We start from the raw sequence: 24,230 nt of genomic DNA on the forward strand, positions 1-24,230 counted from the left end.
TTTTCAATGTGACTAAACTTGTCTTGCTTGGCTGGTGTTTTCCTGGAATCTTTCTTACTATCTTTTTCTATCTATCTATTAATAAACTCTAATTCTGTATCCTTTAACTAGGCAACATTGTATCTCATAGGGCAAAACGTTTTCAACTAATTACTTCAAATGGACTAATTTGCAGAATGCATCCAAAATTCAGAACCTATGACTCCTGTGGAATAGAAATTTAGCAAATTTTATAAAACATGACATAAACAGTATCATAAAATATTTCATGATAAAATACAAAATGCCATAAAACATTTCCTGTGGTTGCTGATATTTGACAGTGCTGTACAGTTCAACATGGGATACTTTCGAAACAAATATATTACTGAATCTGTCCCTGAATTTTAAAGAACTTTTCTAGTACTTTAGAAGCTCTGCCTTCATAAAAAGCATTGAGGAATCTGGTAAGGAAATATCTCGGAAACAATGATCCAACAGGACACAGGTTGTCTAGTAGAATCTAAAAATGAAAGTACACTCTTATCACAGAATTGTATTTGGAGCAGCAGGATTTAAAGTTCATAGCATTGGACACAGCATCCTTCCCATCCCATTTCCATCACATCTACAAGTTTAATTTGCCAGCCTGTTCAGAATCCAGATTTTGAGTATTTATTCTTGGCATTTGCTTATCAATTTACTTTCTGTAAATTCACATTCAGGCATCTGCAATTTTTCTCCAAACTTTTTGGGTTCCCGCCTGCCTTTATTATAACCCTCAATGTTTCTTTACAAAATTATAAAACAGACAACTTTATTGTCTGGTCCAATTACCTTTCTTGCATGTTTTCTGCAATTTTGAAAATATATGCTATATTAAGGAAACATAAAATAACTTTCTTTCCCATGTTGCCTTTTTGTTTCTTTAGTTCCAAGTAAAGTTAAAAATATTCATATTTCACCTGCCAGAATGATGAACAGTTTGAAAGTGAATTGGACTCCTGGAGGAGGAGATGTTGATTCTTATACTGTCACAATACTTCATCAGAACCATCCCATTGGTGTCCAGACAGTTTCCAAACATGTATATGAGCAGACTTTTAACAAACTAGAAGCAGGGGAGCAGTACATGGTTGTTGTACAGACCAAGAGTGGCTTCCTGCATAACAATTCAACTGCTGTTGGACGAACAAGTAAGTTCCTTCCTGAAACCACTGGGGCAAGCTGTTAGGAAATCTTCACAATCCCCTCCTTGTCCCTCCAGTCCAGTTCTGTACATGTCTGCCCTCCTTTGGCAGGCAGCTCTTTCACTCCATCCATTCAGTGACCTACGTGGTTGCTTAATGGTTATAACTGCCAGTGCCAAGATTGCAGTCATTTACGAAGCTGTCATGTAGGCATCTGACATAAAGACCGTTTGCTCAGTGATCAAAATTCCTGTCTGTGGCAGTAAGTCAAGTAACAATTGAAAATTGAGTAAAACGGACAAGATAATTAAAGAACGTTGCTCAGTCACAATAATCAATATTATAAGTGGTTTTTAAAAATCTGCATAAAGAGAATCTCATTTATTTTTGAAGCTAGCAAAGAACAGGGCAGAGGGAAGGTATAAATATATAAAACAGCTGTCATAAAAGTAGTTGAAATTCTAATTAATATGTCTGCTGCAGGGAGATGTTGTTTTTCTTGGCACCAAAACACAGGGCAACAACTAAGAGTTTTACCAGATATGACTTATCCAATTCTCTTCATTTTACATTCCATTGTTTTGTTCTCACCTCCCCTGAATAGCCATTTTGTGGCGACTCAATAGCACTTCAAAAGCAAACATCAATGATTGTAAATACGGTCAAAAATTACCAAAAATTGAACTTGGAATTTTCAACTGTATGGAAAAACTACTCATATGAAATATTACCATTAAACAATTATTTCTAGTTCCTGCTCCTGTTCAGCAATTGCATGCAGACAATGAATACAGCAGTTATTCATTGATGGTGACATGGAATGGTCCTCCTGGGGTATCTGAACGTTATGACATCCTCCTGTTGACTGAGCACGGTGTCCTTCTCCACAACAAATCAGAACCAGCCACTGCTAAACTGCATAAATTTGAAGATTTAATACCAGGCAAAAAATATAGAATACAGATGTTCACTATCAGCGGTGGTCTCTTCAGCAGCCGGGCAGAAACTGAAGGCCAAACAGGTACTTCAATACTTCTCCTAGGAAACAACAACAATCTGTTGCTGAAGATCTGTTGAACTTTAATTAATTTTAGATTGCATCAGCAATATTTGTATTTGTCCTTTGCTAATTGAATTGTTATTATTTTAGCTAATTTCTTAGCTATGGAAGCAATACATAAATAAAATATGCCATCAAATCTGCTAGTATTTCAACTGTCCAAATAATGTTTTCAGTTCATTTTGAGTGGTCTATAAATGCTGGTAAATATCCATAACATGCTTAACCTTGTTTATTTATTTTTTATTATGAGAAGCCTCCATATAAACTAAAAATGTGTGAATATTTCAAGTTAGAAGTATTTTGAATTCAAAATAGTGGGATTTGAATTTTTCCAGGGACATAAAATTTAAATATTTATGTGTGTGTGTGTGTGTGTGTGTGTATGCATATGTATATATGTGTATATATAAATAAAACCCCTGGAAGGTTTTCCCTTTAACTTGGAACATAGATAGGTCTTTTTTTTTGCTGGCTTCCTTATTGGTTGGGTACACTACTGTTTTTAATAGTGTACTCCTTATATATCAATCTCAATAATTAGCCCCTTCCAGGAGAAAAAGGCCAGCATCATTACATAAATAACACTTAAATGTCCCAACATTTTATTTCTTATCTTATTTCTCTCTCCCTTACATGCACACATACATGAATCGGTTTGGCTTGGCTTGGTTTTTTTTAAATGGCAGCCATTGTCCTTGCTCTACTCTTTCCTGTAGTTGGGTATCCTATCCTATTGCCAACTTATATAGTAATTTGAGTGTAAGTTTGATAGTTGTATTTTTAATTTAGTTGGAAATATGTATTAGAAACTATAGCCAGCATTTCTCTTATGGACCAATCACTTTTGTAGATGTGTTCTGGCTATAGAAGGAATCCACTATCATTGGAATGGACCTTTTTCTTCTTCATTGACAGACATTTTAACTATGACGCAGAAATATGCATGTATAACATCATGTGTCAACTTTCAATGACAAAAGAAAAAGGAAATTTGTTTCCTCTTAAAAAGAAAGGATTTCAATCATTTTAAAATGCCTATCTTTCTAAACTGCCATATCAAAGCCTACCTAAAAGAGTCCACACCACTTTAATGTTTTAACTTCACATCCATCAAATTTCACGAAAATGAATCAGCTGTTTTAATTTTATGAACAACTGAATGTTCAGGAAATAAATGATGGAATATGCAAAATTAGGTCCATCTTAAATATAAAGACTTACCCCTCTGCATATAAAAAGCTTCAGTAGACAGAGACCATACTCCCTTTGAACACAATTTTTTAATGTTAAAGAATGTTTGGATCCATCGTATTAAAAAAAATGATTTAAGCATAGATGTGTTGAAATTGCTCATAGAAAGCCCATTGATTTTTAATTGTGAGGTCCTTTGTGCTATTTGGCCTTGATTATTTTCTTGCAGATGTTTCATTACCGAAACTAGATAATGTTATCAGTGCAGATATTATCTGGTTTTGGTAACAAAACATCTACAAGAAAACAACCAAGCACAGAGAGCACCAAGGACTCCTCATTTCAACCATGAACTACAAATATTATCCTCTGACAGTATTTTTTGATTATGCTAAGGTAGTACACTATATCAACTGTTCTTTTTAGGTTTTACAAACCACCTTGATTATGGGTTAAGAATTACTATGCTGAATAAGATATAAATAAATGCATCTGGGGACTATTTTCTAGTTTATGCATGATTGTGCAACTTTTATGATTAAATTTTTTAGTTTGTAATAGCCAGGAATTGATCAGATTATAATGGCATTTATTTCCAGTTAATTTTATAAAAGGCAACACATGGATATTTAAGGTGTCAATACAGGCTTTTTAATTATTCAGAGGGCACTCTCTTTTCTGATTTCAGCTCCTGCAGCTGTCACAAATCTGAAAGTTACAGAACATACCACTGGACGCTTGTCATTCAACTGGACTACTTCTCTGGGAGAATTTGATAAATACGATATTTTTTTGTATAATCCAGACACATCTCTTCAGGACAGGAATTCAGGAAACCAGAATCTCCAAAAGTATTCCTTCCAGAATTTGGTGCAAGGCAGACTGTACAAAATTGTGATTGTTACTCACAGTGGCAAGCTTACTAAAGAAGCGTTCATTTTTGCAAGAACAGGTAAACCTTTCATGAGCTAATCCACCTACAGAAAAATGGACTCTGAAAGCATCAGTGACTTAGTTGAACTGTGAAAAACTATTATTTATAGACCTGCTAGTAAACAATATCACAGTTTCTGTAGTCTTTCCTGCCTGCTTTACAACTTTACAGAGAATGTGAAAATTCAAAGATCATAGTTAAACTATGGTTTAATGAGGTATAAACAAATCTAGGCTCTGCTTAGGCTCCCACATTTCTCGTTTATATCTCACTATAACCTTTCTTATGTTTCTTTTTATTGCCCATCTAGAAGTTGTTTGGAAACTTTACACTTTACTTTTGATTAATCCAAGTTTTCTTTATCATGTATAATTAATTTAACTGTGGTTAACTTAAACTAGCATGGTCTATAAAACACAACTGAACATTAGCTTGTTGCAATAAAGCATAACTTACATCTGCCAGTCAAAATCTATAATCCAAAATTAATTAAAACAGAAACAAAACTTATGAAGACTTTTTCATCATCAGATCATCAAAATGAGCAAAAGTCCCCAATCTTAGATTAAAATGCCTTCCTATGTCACAAATCCGTGTAACAATCCAGTAGGATGGTAAGATTCTACTTGGTGTTAAATTTTGAGCCTCTTTAAGGCAGCCAACCGGAAGTAATAATTCTAAAGACTTTGGGAATTCAAAAGATGTTTATATTTAGACTTATACTTAAAATAACTATTGTCATTTTGAATGTATACTAATCGGCATACATTAAAATGAAATTTTGTTGCATATGCATACAGCATACAGCTCTCAAAGGGTCACCACCTCCAATATATACTATATAAACATGACAAAATAAATAAAGAAAAATAAATACAAAATTATGCATATACCACATATATTATATGACACAGAGAAACAACACAGTCTACTCCAGATATGTACATGACAAGTAAAACAAATCTTGCGAATGTAATAGAAGGATGGCATAGGGAACAAAACTATTACAAAATCTGGTAGTCCCACCAGAAATACTTTGAAACCTTGGAGCAACAGAGTGGAGCAACAGAAACGGACCGTAAAGTGAGTATGTGGGATCTGTAACAGTGCTTTGAGCTCTAAGCGTAGAGTGCTTATAAGCAGTATCCTGAATAACTGGAATTGAGCATCCTATAAGCTTCTTGGCTATCCTTACCACTCTCTGAATGGCCCCCTTATCTGAGGCACTGTTGCCACCAAACCAAACAGTGATGCAGTTTATTAAAACACTCTCAATTATGCATCTAAAAAGTGGCCAGGATAGAAGGAGAAAAATGTGCTCTCCTCATCCGATGCAGGAAATGCAGACACTGGTTTGCTGCTTCACTAAGGATGATGTGTGGAGAAACCAATTCAGATTGTTAGTTATCTGCACACCCAGATACTTAATACTGTTGACCACCTCTACAGCTGCATCCTTGATACTGAGTGGAGTATGACTAAGCTGGCTCTTTCTAAAATCTACAATGATCTCCTTTGTTTTGTTAACATTTAGAACCGGGTTACTTTTATTTATTTGATATGCAGAAGTACAAATTAGTGGCTGGTATAAATGTTGTGCATTCTCTATTGTCTTCTGTTTAGACCCAGCTCCAGTTAGCAATCTCAAAGGATGCAATAGGAATATGACTAACGGCCTATGGTTTACTTGGAACCCAGCCCCAGGAGATGTTGATTATTATGAATTACATCTTTATAACACAAATGGCACACAGAAGGAAGCACAGCGTGGAAAAGATCTGACAGAGTGGCATTTCCAGGGTTTAGTTCCGGGTAGAAAATATACTCTTGTCGTGGTTACCTATAGTGGTGAGCTTTTTAATTCAGCTAATACAGAGGGACGAACAGGTAAATAACAATCCTGTCTTTCTATTATGTTATTGGAGACATATAATCAAATTTGGCATGTAGTCTTTGTCTCTTAATGTCTGCACCATGAAAATATTTTTATAAGTGCTTTATAATCCAATTCTAACCATCCTTTTCCTCAGAAGAATGTTTTATTGCATTCAGTGGAGCTTTCCTCCAAGTAATTAATATATGGATTGCCAGATCATAGGTACAGCTTTGAACAACCATATATGATTTTAAAACAAATATAATACAAATATAAGTTTCATTGATGTTTTCACAGTGATCCATGTCTGGTTCAAATGCATCAGGAACTGAAAGATAGTTCTAATAAAATGTATATAATTCATTTCACTAGTTCAGATCATCAGAGATGGGTGTAATCTGCCATTCCACAAAAAAGTAAAAGGAATTGGAAATCAGCATGCTGAGAATCCAATATTGTGAGATTAAAAAGCAAAATACTAACATTTAGGTAAAATTGAAAGTGAAATAGATAAAACCCGATTACATGTTTCAACTTTGAATCAAACTATACCTCAATAACTGTTGAAAGTAAAGAGATTCAGGATACTATCAGCCTATTTTTCAGTAGGTGACTCCCTGATAACTCTAAAGAATCTTGTCAAATTTGGTGTGGCAGGAAGAAAAAGACAACGTTAAACATGGTCTGAATTTGGTTAGGGGCTGCAGATAGAAAAAAAGTCCAGACAAAATTGGACAGCGCCTTTGCATGTTGGTGGCTGTTCCATTCTCATTGCCTCCTCCATTTCCAGTTACATAATTTACAACATTATTAAGGAACTAAAAAGAATTCAGAAATGGATTCTCTGCTTGTTTTCTCTGATCCATTTTAATTTAAACTTTGTGATTTGTTATTTCCTAAATAGAATTCTACAAATGGGTTTCTTTCATTCAAATTTCTAGAACAGGGGTTTCTAAACTTAGTTACTTTAAGATTTGAGGACTTCAATTCCCAGAATTCCTAAGCATGAGAGGACTTCTAGGAGTTGAAGTCCACAAGTCTTAAAGTAGCCAAGTTTGGAGACCCCTATTCTAGAAGTATGGTCTTTAAGTGTACTACCTACTCAAGTGAAATATGATTGTGTTTTTCTGTTTTTCTATCTTAAGTGCCAATCCCTCCCAGTACTATGTCATTTGCTGATGTGACCAACACCTCTTTATCCATTGCCTGGCTGGGCCCTCCTGATTGGACAGACTATGATGATTTTGAGTTGCAGTGGACCCCAAAAGATGCCCTCACAATCTTCAATCCTTACATTAGCAGCAAATCAAAAGACCGCATCTTGAATGGCCTCCACCCAGGGAGGCTCTATCACTTCAGTATCAAGACAGTTAGTGGTCCAGTTCGGAAGACTTATAGTAAACCCCTCCTTGGAACTGTGAGGACAAGTAAGAACTAGCAAGTTCTTTTTTGAATTGAATCAGGACACTGCTAAGAAAGCTTTTTTATTACTTTATATCAAAAAGAAGCATAAACCATTGTTGCAGATTCAAAACCTTCTGGTAATGCCATCATCATGTTGCTGATTTCTTGAATTTTAACTTTTCTTCTTGCATCACTACCCTCAGCTAGAAGGACTAATGAATAAATTACCTGTGATACCATTTCACTCGCCATCTTTCCCAAGACCTTGTCCTTTCTTGTGAATCTTTCACTTCTCTTCTGGCCAGTCCCATTTCCTCTTATCCTTTGCAGCAATTTTGTGATGCTCAGTAGGTGTACCCTTCTCCCTGCCTCAATTTTCCAGTGATCATTTTTCCAGCTGGCCAAAGGAAGATAGCATCCAGCTCCTGTTCTTGTTCTCCCCTTGCTGTATTTGTTTTTAGTGGCAAAGGGGGAAGCGTCTGAAAAATACAATTCTAGGAACTGGGCAAGGTGGGAGTTCCCACCAGTGGGAAACTTCCCCTTCTCTTAGTAGCAGTAACTCATCAGAACTCAGGTTCCCAACCCCCACAGAAGGCATTGTGTTAAATCACCAAGACTCTTTGGAGTGAAGTTTTAAAATAAATCAATATGGCATAAGAGGGTATTGTAAATCTCAACTCAGTGCAATTCCTGTAAACTTCTAACGTTTAAGGTTATCATAAATAATTTACAGCAATTTAAACAATTTGTTTAAATTATGGTTAAGTCTGAAAACTTAGCAATAATGAATTAATAATCTAGAATTTGCTATTCCTCCAATGTTAAAATTGTGGCAATGTCATTTTCTTTGATAGTGTGATACACTAAATCAATAAATCTCTTTGATAAAACCAGTACATGATGTAAGTTCAAATATAAATGCATAATCTTGATTTTGTGTCTTCTTCTTTTCAAAGGGCCGGAGAAAATACAAAATTTACATTGTCGGCCACAGAACTCGACTGCCATTGCATGCTCCTGGATCCCTCCTGACTCTGACTTTGATGGATATAGCATTGAGTGCAAGAAAATGGACACAGAGGAGATAGAATTCTCTAGGATCATAGAGAAAGAAAGATCTGTATACAACATCATGTCCCTTGTTCCCCACACAAAATACTCAGTGTCTATCAAAGTGCAATCAGCTGACATGACCAGTGAGATGGTAACAGGCAATAGCATCACTATGATAGATCGTAAGTCACTTCTGAATGCACACACAAAGCTTAATGAAGGAGAAAGTATAGCAGGGGTGTGGCAGGAAGGCCTCCAATATGTGATAAATGACTTAAAATGAATGTCAAAATGTATTGCTTTGCTGTCCTAGATGCATTTTTGCAGTGGTTTTTCTACTTTTTAAAGTAAATGGATGTATTTCTTATTGTTACTTTTTAAAACAACTGATCTGATATGCTTTTGAAACTAACAGAGCAAATATCATAGTGGCCAAGTAAATGCCATTATATTTGTTGCGGAGGGGGGACTTGTGGGATGGAAGATACTGCCACAGATAACTGACTCTCTGTATGTAAAATCTGTATTTGAGCTGAAATATTAAATATTTCAGTTGGTTCTTATTTTGAAGTGTGCTGGTTCTACACTCCTTCAGCTAATATGCAAACTGGATTGCAATTATTCTAGCTACACTTCCTCCAATTTGCAATAAAGTTTTCAGCTTGAAATATGTGCCAAAGTATATTTTGCTAAATACATTTCATTATGACGAAAAGCATTTCTAAACATAAATGTTTCCTAGATACTTCTCTTTAGGATAAAATGTATTTAGCAATAGTTATTTTGTATGAAAAATTACATTCAAGACATACATATATACAGTATACAGATGCAAATTCATGTGGCTTAATGTAAAAACAAATGAATGAGGCAATAGGCTAAACACATTTGTTTATGAAATGGAAACTTACAATATTCATTTGGTTAATTTCCATTTGTAATTTTGGCACAAGACAATGGATGGCATTTGTAACAGCATTCTCATTCCCATTTAGGCCCTCCTCAACCAGCTGCATATATTCAAGTGAATAAAAAGGATGCAATTATTACCAAATCCACTATCCACTTCACCTTCAATTGCAGCTGGTTCAGTGATACCAATGGAGCTGTGAAGTACTTTACAGTGGTTGTGAGAGAGACTGATGGTATGTTTTCATAGAAAATAGCCTGCATTAATGGGTGGACTTCTACCACTGATTGGTAAAATATTATTATGACTTCATGAGTGACTACAATCTAAGCTACTATTTAAATTCCAAACCAAATCTCAGAATTATTTTTTAGAAGTCATATTACATAATATTTAGCCTTTTTTCTTTCTGCCTCTCCCAACCATCATCCTTTTCTAGGCAATGAAAGAATGAAGCCGGAAGAGCTTCACCCTTTACCCTCTTACTTGGAATATAAACGCAACAATTCCATCCAGATCTATCAAACAGATTACTTTGCAAGTAAATGTGCTGAAAGCCCAGAGATCATTTCAAGGAGTTTTGATATTAAGCTTGGAGCAGAAATGGAAAATTTGGGAGGAAAATGTGATGCAAATCAGCAGAAATATTGTGATGGACCATTAAAGCCCAGGACTGCCTATAGGTGAGAATCACAAAATACAGTGTTGTTTCATCTGCATTATGCTTTCTAGACATATTTTCATCACTGTAAATAAACAGAATCTCTTGCACCACATGATATTATTTTTATAATAGCTTTTCTTGGTGTGTCACATGTGTATTTGAAAGCCTTCTGTGATAATATTTTGCACTTGGCCTTAGAGGTAAGCAATCTTGATCAATATGAAGCCACTCTTAGAATTCTAGTTATATAATTTACAACTAGAAAATAGAAATGGTTAATGTTTTTATCCAAGTAAACTCCTATAGGGGTTTTTTTTTTCTCTCTTAAATACTCAGGCAAGTATATCAGTTGCATAAAGGCATTGTGCATTAAGTGGTATTGGTCATGATTAGTAAGATGTAGGCATGTGTTATTAAAAAACACAATGATGTTTTATGTCCTAACTCTTGACTGAGTATGGGTATCAAATAAAAGGCTATTAACTAGGGTCTACTTAAAGGGTCTACTTAAGGGTGGCTGTGACTATGACACTGAGCTTGTAGATCAGAAAGGTCGGCAGTTTGGCAGTTCAAATCCCTAGCGCCATGTAACGGAGTGAGCTTCTGCCAACCTAGCAGTTAGAAAATATGTAAAAATGCCAGTAGAAAAATAGGAACCACCTTTGGTAGGAAGGTAACAGCGTTCCGTGTGCCTTCAGCGTTTAGTCATGCCGGCCACATGACAACAGAGACATCTTCGGACAACGCTGGCTCTTCAGCTTTGAAACAAAGATGAGCACCGTCCCCTAGAGTCAGGAATGACTAGTACATATGTGCGAGGGGAACCTTTATCTTTACTTAACATTATGATGCTTTGCAAAATCTGATATACTTTTGCTGTGCCAACAAACAAGAAATTAGGACAGGTGTGCCAGTTCCTTTGCCAATATAATATTAATCCATATTAAGTGTTTTAGAAACAGAAGGCAGAAAAAAATGTTCTCTCATTCCCCCCCTCTCTCTGTGCACATGTGTGTATGTACATACATATGTGTGTGCATATATTTATGCATGCGTTTGTATGTGTTGTAGAGCCAGCTATAAGTAATAGTAAAAATAATGATACAAAATAATAAAACTGCTGAATAAAATATTTAATTGGATGCTATTTTGTTGTATGTTAATTACTCTCATAATTGTAAATTGATGAATATATTTCTATTCTACAGACCTTTATATAACAGAATAAATGTTTCAGTTATATAAAGACATTCAAAAGTTTTTTTGACCTTCCATGTCTGTGTATCCTGCAAAATAAACAGGGGATATTCTTGGAACTGTACAAAGAAACAGCAGAAAATTCTAATTATGAATCTTGCACTAACTGAAATTCAAAGCAACCCATAGTCTGCTTTATAAATGCACAAATGCCTAGTTTGGGCACTACAATAAGCAAACCACTTGATACAAAACTTGAAGCAAAGACAGAGAGACAGATGGGTTGAGTTGAGTTCTGTATCCATATCCATTTCCATAAAAGTTAGGTATGAAAATGAGTTAGGGATAGATAGATAGATGATAGATAGATGGATGGATGGATGGATGGATGGATGGATGGATGGATGGATGGACAGGCAGACTCTTAAACTCCTGTAATTTTCAGTACAGTGCTAGGATAGGAAAACTGTGGGCCTCCAAATGTTGTTTAACTACAACTTCTAGTAATGGGTATGCTAAACAGGAGCTGTGGCCCAACACCAACAGCCTTCCTCCTTCTATTATAATACAGCCATAGTTTCTATAATAACATCTGCACCTCTATCAATTTGTGCTGTGATTGTAAAGAATAACTACCTGGTTAAAAAAAATAGTGCCCTCCTAGATCAAACAGGGGACAATACACAAGATGTGAAGGAGGGAGGGGCCACGGCTCTGCCAGCAGACGGGGGGGGGGGGACACAACACTTAGAAGACTCAGATCACAAAAATGAGTTGAAACATTTTTGCAATTGTTGTTATAATGTAACTCTTGGAAGTGATATAAAAGATGATTGAATATATTGATGATTGAATGTAAAAACAAAAATCTGCCAATGTTTATTCAAATTTTGATGTTTTTTCTTTTCTTTTTGGTTAAAGTTGTGAGATTCGGGGGGATTTCTACCTCCCGCATGATGTAGCTGTCAAAATTTTTCTACACCTATTTACCTTTTCCCCTAAAACATTTGTAAACCAATAAACCAATAAAACCAATAAAAATTTTACAATACAAAAAGAATAACTACCTGGGAGTTTCAGTTCTAAAACCTTTTGTTTTTCCTTCCAGAATCAGCATCCGGGCTTTTACCCAACTTTTTAGAGAAGATCTTAAGGAAGTCCAGAAACCCTTGTTCACAGATACATATTTTTCTTTGCCAATTGTGACTGAGTCAGGTTGGTTTCCTTCCTATCTTTCAATTTCTGACTATAAATGAAAATGATACAATTAATTTAGTAATCTTACTACTATATTATATAATTATTATTGTCTAGAGGAGGTAGTGGTTAGACCCTCTTTAAGGGCCACTTTTGATTCCTTGGAGGATGATTATAGGCCAATTCCTAGCTTCATTTGGTTGAGAAAAATGAGACCAAAGAAGATGGATTTTGAGATGAGATTAGCTATTCCAAAGCATTAGTAGTTTGATATTGACTTTCCTCAATCATTTTTAACATTCCATAAAGTCACCTTGTGACCATTGGAGATATTCTGTTTGCCAGAAGAAGCAATTGAACTTGTGTTCAATGGTTTACAAGCATTGTAAGATGTGGAGTTGAGAGTTTAGATAGTTTTAACATCTACAGCCTTTACAGAATAGAATATATTTGAGATTCAGTTCTGCTCCCAACTGAGATGCATTTGTCATTTAGAGTAAACCTCAATAATTTAATCTATATTCAGGCCATAAGTTCAAATTTTCCTCTTTATTGTCATTAGAGGAAAAAGAGAGATAGTTTGGTGTATGTGTCCAGCTCCAAATCCCTAGATAATTTTTCCAAAATTTGCATATAGATTACTGAAATTATATGAGTGATTAGGTAGAGCTTTTAAAGACCCGAAAGGCCAACTAAGTCACTGTAATATCAACATAACTAACGCATGAAGTAATGCTGAAGGAAAATGCCTATGAATGTGCCTTACCAATTTAAGAATTGTAATTTTTAGTCTAAAAGATAGAAAAAATAATGTTGCCTACTCATTATATAACATGGTGAATGCAAGCCTATTTGAAATAATGAGAATATGATCATGTTGTCTATTTAATTGAACATTTGAGAATAAAATAATACAATAAAATATTGCTTTGTTAATTGTTCTCCTTGTAAATAATACTTATGTACGGATATAATGGGAAACTGATAAAATAGTTATTTTGTTATTTATATATAGGTATGTAAATTATTTTAGCTTAGAAAAATGGTAAACAAAGCCTTTTTAGCTTGTTCAACAAATAATAGCAATACTACTTAGACTTACAGGTATATACTGCTTCACAGTGCTTTTACAGCTCTCTCTAAGTGATTTATACAGTTAGCATAATGCCCCCAACAATCTGGGTCCTCATTTTACCCACTTCGGAAGGATGGAAGGCTGTGTCAACCTTGAGCTTTGTGAGATTCGATCTGCCAAATTGCAACCAGCCAGCAACCAGCAGAAGTATCCTGCAGTACTACATTCTAACCACTGAGGCTCTTTTAATGTTCTTTAAAAACTTGTATTTAATAGATGATTATATGAATTAAGAGAAAGGAAGTTACCGTTACAGGTAGTCTTGCTTAACAACCATTCAAAGTTACAACAGATTTCAAAAAAATCCATTTATAACCCATCCTCAAAATTACAAGAGCTGCATCCCCACACTTCCATGGTCACATGAGTGCATTTTAGCCACTTAGCAACCAGTTTGCATTTACAACTTATTGTAACCCCCCTTGATCACATGGCCACAATTTGCAATTTTGTTTTGCCATTTTTTGGCAAAAAAAAACCAACTCTGCCCATTGGATATGATTGATTTGCTTAATCATCATATGACTCATGTAACAACCATAGGATTTGCTTTAACTGAACCATTCACTTAATGGCCAGCATAAGAATATTTGAAAAATCGAGTAATGACCCATTTAACAATGGTAACAACTTATGACCCAAATTCCATGCTCGCAAGTTGAATGTAAATGCATGTAGACTGATTGTTGTTGTTCATTACATCATAAGACAAAGGATTATGAATAGACTCTATACATTATTTCTCTTTTTTATCTCATATAATTATTTCAGAATCTTCAGTTGGAGTTGTAGAAGGCATGAGCACTGGTTTATTCTTGATAATTATGGTTATGGCTATCACTGGATTGCTTGTTTGCAGACGAAAAATAAAGTGAGTTGAAATTTATATTTCATTCTTCCCTGTGTCAAAGGGAGTTTTACTTTCCCAATTATTGTGCAATAATTCCCAAATTGCTACATGCATTTAAATCAAGATATATGGATAGATATTCACTTAATGATTTGGTGGCATAAGTCAGAGCCAGTTCCATGGTGTGAAGATGAGATGAATCATGTGCAAGGCTGCAATGAAACAGAGGGTTGTAATGTTAGAAAGTTCCATTTGTTTTCATTGTTCTTGGAACAGATATTATGAAAGAAAGTCCCTTTCCTGGTCAAACAATATAATATTGTTTCTTCTAAGCATTACGTATAATCCTGATCAAATTCTTGTTTTGCAGAACTGGCCATGAAAGAGCAACAGCAAAACTAAGCATTCGCAAGGATAGGCCATCAGTTCATTTGAATTTGGGACCAAAAGGGTAATGTTGACTACTTTGCATTTTGCCTACCATATGGATGGTATCTTTACTAAATCACCAGCTGACCTGTAATTTTTTTCTTCCCCAAACATCTTAAAGGAACCGGAAAACATCCAGGTAAGAGCCAATACTAAGTCAATTAGGATAAGAATTTTTTTCATTGATTGTTTATTTCTTCCCTTTCTAACATATTTTTCTCCTTTTTGAATGTTTTAGCCTAATAAAAGTAAATCAATTTGAAATGCACTTCACCAAACTTCAGGCAGATTCAAACTACCTCCTATCTAAAGAATATGAGGTAAGGACCATGGAGAATGAAAAAACATTCACAAGGATGTTTATTTCCATTTAGCCTTGGTCGTAAATGTTGTATTATAAAATGGGGATATTAATGCCTATCATTTATTTATATATAATCTATTTTCATCTCCTTTATTTTGGTTTTCTATAGGATCTAAAGGATGTGGGTCGAAACCAATCATGCGACATAGCACTTTTGCCAGAGAACCGAGGGAAGAACCGATATAATAATATATTGCCCTGTAAGTTATAAGCCTGAATGTGAGCCATTGGTTTTTTTCTATTGATGTTCTATTTTTTCAGCAAGAACAAGCGACGTCTTGGCACTACAATTCAGTCCTCATTGAAAATAATATTTTACTTTTTATATTTTTTAAAAAAATTATGTGGATCATTTAATATCACAGGTGGAAGGTATAATTTCACTTCTAGTTAATATGATCTAGACCTCATTTTTAATGTGTGTAGATGTAGAGCATTAATGTTGATTGGCAAAATGGTAAATATTTATCTCTATTTCTGTGGCTTATGTAATTGAAGAAAATTAATAGCTGTATGGAATGGTTCATGTTTTGTTATAATAAATCCTTCTTATAGATGACACAACAAGAGTGAAACTTTCAAATGTGGATGACGACCCATGTTCTGATTATATCAATGCAAGCTACATCCCAGTAAGTGATCCATATTTCCTTTATATGAACTCTTTAAAAAAAGATACTTCCTGCCCATGTCTTCTAATCAACCAAAGTCTTAATACTGTGCCAAACTAGTTTCCGTAAAACTGAAATTCCTCTAGCACTAAAAGCCACACACTAAACATGTTTTAAACAGCATTAGAACCTACAAATGATATTTTTTCACATGTAGCTACTTTTAATCTTTAGAAGTAGATACAGCAGATTATTACAGGTAGCACCACTGTTTGAAGATATATTTCATTCAGGAATCACATGGATGCTATGAAGTAAACGAAAATTGTAAAGATGCCATGATGTTATTTGCAATAAAGGGCAACAAATCATCATATGAGTATTCTTATATAGCTTCTATAGTCTATAATTAGCTGAGTGTTGGATAAGTGTTGGAAGTGATAGTAGGAATTAGAGTCCAAATGTATCATAAGTACTACCTTTAAAATTATATATACAGAATAGAAGCATTTTAGGAATCCATGAAATTGGAAGAAGAGAAATTTAATCTAGCTGAAACATTTTCCTCTTGAAAATAGAATTGTCTTTGTTCATAATTTTGGCCAGGCTTTGACATTGTTGTGATTTTGGTTTTTGTGTGTTATTGTATGATTGATCCTGATTAGTAAAAAGATGAAGTTGCTTCTTTAAGACAAAGTAATCTTGATAGTTTTTTTCATCCTGATGACTGCTTGGATATTCCCTCTTCTTATGTGAAGGATGAATACTGTGCTTTAAAACCAAGAATAGGGAAAGTTATCTCTGGTTACTATGGCACTATCTGAACTAATCATAGCCTTTGAATCAACAGGGCAATAATTTCCGTAGGGAATACATTGCAACTCAAGGACCTTTGCCTGGCACAAAGGATGATTTCTGGAAAATGGCATGGGAACAGAATGTTCATAATGTTGTCATGGTAACCCAGTGTGTTGAGAAGGGCCGGGTGAGTGGTTTTCTTACTTGTTAATTACTTCACAAAAAGATTATATCATCTAGCACTGATAAAATGCCAACGATAGCATCCTCGACAGAACTTGTTGCATATCACAGTGTAGTAGAAGCTTTACAATCTATGCAAGAAAGACACACATAAGAAATGCTGTTTGGTTTGGGATCATTATTTATAGCCTTTTCACAAGCTTTTAGACCATCATCCAAAACTGATGAAGTCATGCTCCATGAGAAAAGAAGGGAAACAGGGCTCCTAGTATTCAGTGATATCAAGGATTCACTAATGCACAGAATCCTTGTTTCCATAAAGTTCTACATACATACACACAAGGGATTACATATATTGCATGAGTGAATTTTCTCACAGAAACATCCACCTATGGAATGGGACAAAGAAATGGTTTGCATTTTGCCTCCCCCCCCCTTGTTGGAAACTCCAATAAAAATCAGGCAGCTGTGGACAGTTAATTGTGCTCACTTTTAGTCTTTACAAATAAAAGGGCAAAATCTGAATCTAAGCTATAATTGTGTAGAGTTATTACCTGCTCACAAAAATATTGACAACAAATGAAGCTTTATGAAGATTTTTACATTAATGTACTTCAGTTTTTAAATGGTTTTTCCTTCATATGGATATTAGGTGGTATATCAGGCAAATTCCATGTTGGCATAAAGAGTTAATTCAATTAGAATGTGCAGTTTTATCTTTATTAGGAGAAGATGTAGAGCAGACTATATTCTCAAATGCTAAATCATAAGCAAGCAAAGGGGTCTTTTAAATTTCAGTTATTTAAAATGATAAAAATATTGATTTTAGAAAAGACCAGTGCAGAATGATACTTCTTGCTGTATCAGTTTTACTTATGGCTAACATATTTTACCCTAGCTGAAGCTTCTTGGTAATTGTCAAAGCCATTCTACATGAATCATATATGGTAGTAATAAAAAAAATTAATGAACATGAACTATATTAGGTAAACATCATACAGAAGTTATTACAAGTTATTACAAGAACAGAATGATCCAGAAGCTTCCAAACATCAAAAGACAAGACCTGATTAAAAGTCTTCCAGGCTAGACATCCACCCTTTCATTTAGAACAAGCTGTACAGATACAGAACCCAGCTATCATAAGATCTCCATCTGACAAGGATCAAGGCATGATTTCTTGACCTAGTTCAACTTCGGCACCACTTCATCTGACCCAAATAAGGACAAATAGAGCTGAGTGTTACTAATATATTAATGATCTTGGTTTATCACATTACCTCTTATAAATCCTTAAAAACAAAAAAGTTCATTTAGTGACTGTTTGAAGTTACAATGGCACTGAAAAAAAGAGACTTATGACTGTTTCTCACACTTACAACTATTACAGCATCCTCATGGTCATGTGATTAAATTTCAGATGCTTGCCAGCTGACTCATATTTTTGATGATTGCAGTGTCCTGGGGTCATGTGGGGATTCTTCAGCCATCCAGGTCATGGTTGTCCCAAAGGTGCTTTTCTCAAGAGGCAACTGAACTTTCTTGGTTTCCAGAAAGTCCAGTTGCCTTTTGGAAAAGCACCTTTGGCACAGGAATCTCTTGCATTGTTTTGGAGTGGGAAAGGCACATGATTGCTCACTGATAATAAGTGGATCCTCCTTCCAATTTGTTTTAGTTTTCTCTCATGATAATATGACATAGTAACATGGCACCAATTGTAGAAAGTTAGCACCCACCCCTCTCCTAGAAGAATGAAATTTTGAGAAATATTAAAAAGGAAGAATATATTTCCCTGAATGAGAAATGGAGAAACATGTTTTCTTAGAGGCAGAAAGCAGCCCCCACCTTCCTTAATAGCCCACAGAAGATGTCAACACTTAAGAGATAAAGAGATGGATAGCTATACTCATAGGCAAAAATTCCCTGCAGCAAGGTCTGAACAAAGGCAGAATGGGATTAGCCCTCACTCAAGATGTGAATTTGTCTCTTTAGCTCCGCATTTTGTAGCCCAAATATGCCCATCCACTTTCTGGAGAGCTTAAATGACCTCTCTGCAAAAAGGGTTTCATTTTATGAGCAAGAGTAACGTGGCTGCTGATAGTTATCCTTGTATTTTAACTATTTTAATTCCTCAATGTGCTCTGCCTGATTTGTAACTCTGGGTTGCAGATATTGCTGAGGAAAAAGAAGGTATTCAGACAGAATGGTTTAGTTTTCCATGATGGCTGTGACTCATTGATCTTCAGTGTGTATTCCCCCATTTCTAATCTAATGACTGGTACTTAGGGCATCTTTTTGCAAGCAAAGAGGTTTTTTGCATTTTTGTACAGGTAATCCTTGATTTACAACAGTTCATGTAGTGACCATTCAAAGTTACAAGGACACTGAAAAAAGTGACTTATGATCGTTTTTCATATTTATGACTGTTGCAGCATCCTCACAGTCATGAGAGAGCAGATGAGATGAAGCGCCCCTCAACCTAAGTGACATCGAGTTGGCCATGCCCATCCAGCCAGCCATTAGGGCAGAGAACCAGTTGTTAAACATTTTGTAGCCCACCACTGGCTGAGAGAGAGGGACTGATGCAAAGTCACCCAGCAAAATCACTCAGTCTCCTGGTGCTTGTACATTCTTCTTTAGATTAGGAAAATCAGACTATAAACATCTGTATCTGGAACTCTGCATAATTTGCTATAAAATTCAAGTATATATTCATTGATCTCTGCAAAGCAACTTGTTTTGTTTCAACTAAAAGATTTAACCAAGGAGAGGGTGTGATTCTCTTCATAGAAGTGAAGTGGTGCCAAAATTCACCTTAGCAAAACCATTTTCATTGCCTCAAACTTCTTCAGTTCAGTCCTATGTGCGAAGGGTTCTTCCCCATTTCTGCAATCAAGCTCTGAACTTTCTCACTTATCACTGCTCAAATACCCCCATGATGGCCTGAAGCATGCACCAAAACAATCCAGCCTGAAATATCACAACATACATATTGCGATCACTCCAAATGGAGTGATTTTAACATGAGGTATGGCACAGTTACACAGTATTTGATTAAGATTGCCAAAAAACTTTGACAGGCTTCGGGAAGTTCAAAGCAGACAGCAGTTGGCAAACCTACCACATCTGCTGAAGCCACTCAACCTAGAAGTAGCATAGCCATCTCTGAAGGAGAAGGCTAAAGGAGCACTGAAGCACAGTAATGCAAAGTAACATGGTTGCATTGATTAAAAATGAGAAGGATATACAATTGCTTTGAGAGGATGTTTTGCTCTAACCTCCTACAAAGTGGAGCATTCCTTTGAAGGATGGCACAGCTATTCAACTGTATAGTAATAAATACAGCTTTGTAATTTTAAAAACAAACTTTTTTCAAATTTCTAGGTAAAATGTGATCATTATTGGCCCTTTGACCACGATTCTTTATATTATGGTGATTTAATAGTCCAGATGCTATCTGAATCAGTTCTCCCAGAATGGACAATAAGAGAGTTTAAGATTTCCAGTGTAAGTATTTCCAACTATTTAATCAAATGTTTCAAAGAAGATGCACTATTTCATTTTATTGTTAAATGTGAAAGAGGTGCAGCTCCATGCATATTTAAGGTAACACTTTCAACTCCCAATATGTAGTCCATATAGATTTACGACAGCAATATGGTATGAAGTGGTCCATTTTTTCACATTTTTTTCTTCCCGCTCTGACTAATATACCTAATGTTTCCTAAAGGTGTCCACTCAACCAAGTAACCCGGTCTAAACCTGCTTAACCAGCCAGACAGCTATATCCATTAATCTAAGAATGGATCTCCAGTAAATCCATTTGAGTTTCCTTCTAAGGAGACTTACTGAATATTGCTCTGCTTAATTTATTTTATATACAATTCAGTGATGTGAATTGATGTTTGTGAATTGAAAAAATATTACAATATCTTATAGCATAGTGATAACATAGATATTTCAAGAAATCAACCTGTCACTTATTTCTCAACATGTCAACTTTATTATGCCATAGAAATAATTGAACATTTTCATTTTATACCAGTAAAGCACCCATTATGTACTTATACTTTATGAAAAACTTTTCTCCAAAACTTAGCACATATTCATGTGTTCTGTAAGGTCTGTTTCCCAGGCTAATTATTATATTTATTTCATTGACTTAATAGGAAGAGCAGCTTGATTCCTCTAGAGTTATTCGTCAATTCCACTACACTGTATGGCCAGACCATGGTGTACCAGAAACCACCCAGTCGCTCATTCAGTTTGTGAGGACTGTAAGAGATTATATCAATCGAACCCCTCAGGCTGGGCCAACTGTAGTTCATTGCAGGTATGAGCTGCACAACAGTATTTTCAAAAATACACAGATACCTTCATTTTAAAAAGTTTTTTTTTTTGCTTCTTTGCAAAGGGCAACAGCAAACCGTAAATCATTAAATTTCATTCCTGAAATTGAAAAAATAAAAAGGAATATCAGTCCCAGTTTATCTTGAACTGATTATCCATACGGCATTGGCAAAAAAGGCATGGAGAATAATCTGGAGTGGCATTGTTCTTCTTTTCTCTTTCAGTGCCGGTGTTGGTCGAACAGGGACATTCATTGCACTCGATCGACTTCTTCAACAGTTGGATTCAAAGGATTCTGTGGATATTTATGGGGCAGTGTATGATCTTAGGCTTCACAGGGTTCACATGGTTCAAACAGAGGTAAGCTTTAAATATAGAATGGTAATATAGTATTATCAAAATGGCTAAAGTCATTGCGAGTCCCTGCGGGGAGAGGGGGCGGTCTATAAATTTAATAAACCTAAACCTAAACCTAAAGACCTCCAGCTAATGGAAATCTATAAAAGAAAACCAATGTCTCCTTTCCTCCTTGATCCCTAAGTCTCCACATCTTTCCTACCATCGTCTCACTATCTTGTCCTAAATTTTGGAGAATATACCTGTTCTCTCCAGTCTTTCAGTTCATGACTCCTCTTCTTCTGTTATCTTAGGCTTCTGACTTCTGTCATGCTTTCTTTACCCTTCCATCATAAACTCTGCTCCCAGGCTTTTGTCCACTCAGCCTCTTCACAGCTAATCATAATGCTTCCCGATTCCCCATCAATAGCATACTTTTATTAATGCATATATTTATCAGATTTAAATCCTATCTTTCTGGACTACCACCTACCAAGAACAGCTTACAATATAATATGCACAATTCTAGATACTCTAATATGGGACTTTCCAACCTTCTCCCATTCTCCCTCAAATCTACATCGCTTCTACCTTTTTTTTACTTGTGCTTCCTTCACCTGTTAGCCTTACAAATTTCTTGTTTTTTCCTCTGACAGACGCAATGCATATTGCCTTGTCAAATATCTTTCCTCATTCTCTCTGACTCTGGGATCCTGCCCCTCTACCAGTTTTCGTGCATCCACAAATGCCAATATAGAAAAGGGCAAGCAGCATGTGAAACCCAACTCCTTTTTACAATTTTGTGCTGCTAACTTTGAAGTTGTAATTGCCAAAAAATGGCCATACAGTTTTCTCACAATTCTAAGGGTTAATATATGCTGTTACAAAAAACCCGGCAGTGATATGGGGTCAACACAGTTGAGGAGTAGAAGAAAGAAATCTAATCCTGGCTCTAATGGAAAATTCTGCCATTTATTTCACCATCAGCTTAGAAAAGATTATTGTGAGTGCCTGGATTTCAAACCTACAAAACCTGGGACTTTATAATCAGCCATGATACCGATCAGATGAGAGTTTATATAACGATGGCAATAATCTTCAGGTTCTCCATCTTCTATGCCACCAGTCTCACTTAGACCTATGATTTACAATTGCCTATATCCTCCTTTTTTACAGATATGACTGCTTAATTATTTACGGTAACTTTTCAACTCTGAGAAGAAACTGATTTCCTAATTAATTATTAAGGAGCATGGCACCAATCTCATGCAAAATGAAGTTCTTTATAATGGGTGGAAAGATGCTAAAACCATTTTCACCAATTCTGGCATAAAGCCAAATTCACTGTCCATTTATATGATAATAATTTATAAACCCTCTAGAAATCCTTTGGATAAATAGGCTGGATTCTTTTTCCACTGGGTGAAATAGGGTTACTGTTTCGGGGTGTTGGTCTTAGAAAAAAAGAGGCAATGTTTTCAAAGATGACATTCACGATGCTTTGAAAATGTGTGTTCAAAAAAAATCATCAGATAAACAGGTGTTCAAGTAAAATATCAAATAGGTGAGAAGCGCATAGGTGTGAGCTTATTTCTTTGAAGCTGGGAGATCATAATTCCACTTTAATGGGCTTTTTAATTTATTTATTTATGAAGTCTTGCCATAACATTTTTACATTTAAAGGACAAGATCAGTATACTTAGCAAGTTATGCATGACTGGAAAATAAACGAGAAGGGCAGATTGTTGTTTTTATGTGAGAAAAGTGCAGTAAACTTATTCATATGATGGTATATTATTATTTGGATTCGAAAAGAAACTATTTTGTTTTGTCACTCTAGGATAGAATCTTCTATTAATGTAACTTATTATTAATTAATATATTAATTGAGAGGGAATAGTAATAACTTTGATTATTTTGATTAAATTTAATTAAATTACATTGGTAATTTAAGGTTTTGATTAATTGATAAAATTACATTGAGAATTAAGCATTAAATGTGTTGGAACTAGAAAAATAATGTATTATTATCAAAGTGGAATAAGGAAACACAAGAACTAGGGCCTTCTACATTTCTGAAGCAAGCAGCCAGTTTGTATTTTCTCCAATTTACTATGTTTTAAGGGGGGGCGCAGTGGCTCAGCAGTTAAAGGTGCTGAACTTGTCAGCTAGATAGCTAACAGCCCGGGTTCAAGACTCAAGCGCCCATGTGATAGGATGAGCTCCCATTACTTGGCGCAGCTCCTGCCCAACTGGCAGTTCAAAAGCATGCAAATGCAAGTAGAATAATAGGTAGCACTTCGGTGGGAAGGTAACAGTGTTCCGTGTGCCTTTAGCATATAATCCCTGCTGACCACATGACCACGGAAATTGTATTCAGACAATGCTAGCTCCCTCAGCCAAGAAATGGAGATGAGCAGCATGCCCTAGACTCAGACATGGCTGACAGGGAAACCTTTACCTTTTACTATGTTTTATATATGTTGGAGATGAACCTGCTAATAGTTAAAAGCTTT

At 35.4% G+C, this 24,230-nt stretch overlaps 1 protein-coding gene across 4 annotated transcripts in view; it reads left to right on the forward strand.

Moving 5' to 3' along the window:
• PTPRB (protein tyrosine phosphatase receptor type B) overlaps nucleotides 1-24,230 on the forward strand; it is an 81,592-nt gene that overhangs the window by 54,388 nt on the left and 2,974 nt on the right. For all 4 annotated transcript variants that reach the window (XM_081956877.1, XM_081956878.1, XM_081956879.1 and 1 more), the window contains 19 exons: nucleotides 912-1,175; nucleotides 1,921-2,190; nucleotides 4,112-4,375; nucleotides 5,981-6,244; nucleotides 7,379-7,660; nucleotides 8,594-8,872; nucleotides 9,686-9,835; nucleotides 10,040-10,283; nucleotides 12,570-12,676; nucleotides 14,565-14,664; nucleotides 15,014-15,094; nucleotides 15,194-15,211; nucleotides 15,311-15,392; nucleotides 15,546-15,636; nucleotides 15,992-16,068; nucleotides 16,898-17,032; nucleotides 20,413-20,535; nucleotides 21,198-21,361; nucleotides 21,603-21,738. In XM_081956877.1, coding sequence (XP_081813003.1) covers nucleotides 912-1,175; nucleotides 1,921-2,190; nucleotides 4,112-4,375; nucleotides 5,981-6,244; nucleotides 7,379-7,660; nucleotides 8,594-8,872; nucleotides 9,686-9,835; nucleotides 10,040-10,283; nucleotides 12,570-12,676; nucleotides 14,565-14,664; nucleotides 15,014-15,094; nucleotides 15,194-15,211; nucleotides 15,311-15,392; nucleotides 15,546-15,636; nucleotides 15,992-16,068; nucleotides 16,898-17,032; nucleotides 20,413-20,535; nucleotides 21,198-21,361; nucleotides 21,603-21,738 — 3,131 coding nt within the window. The remainder of the gene's footprint in view (nucleotides 1-911; nucleotides 1,176-1,920; nucleotides 2,191-4,111; nucleotides 4,376-5,980; nucleotides 6,245-7,378; nucleotides 7,661-8,593; nucleotides 8,873-9,685; nucleotides 9,836-10,039; nucleotides 10,284-12,569; nucleotides 12,677-14,564; nucleotides 14,665-15,013; nucleotides 15,095-15,193; nucleotides 15,212-15,310; nucleotides 15,393-15,545; nucleotides 15,637-15,991; nucleotides 16,069-16,897; nucleotides 17,033-20,412; nucleotides 20,536-21,197; nucleotides 21,362-21,602; nucleotides 21,739-24,230) is intronic.

The sequence above is a fragment of the Natrix helvetica genome (assembly GCF_964273705.1).
Source record: "Natrix helvetica genome assembly, chromosome: 6".
In the NCBI taxonomy this organism is placed as follows: domain Eukaryota; kingdom Metazoa; phylum Chordata; class Lepidosauria; order Squamata; family Natricidae; genus Natrix; species Natrix helvetica.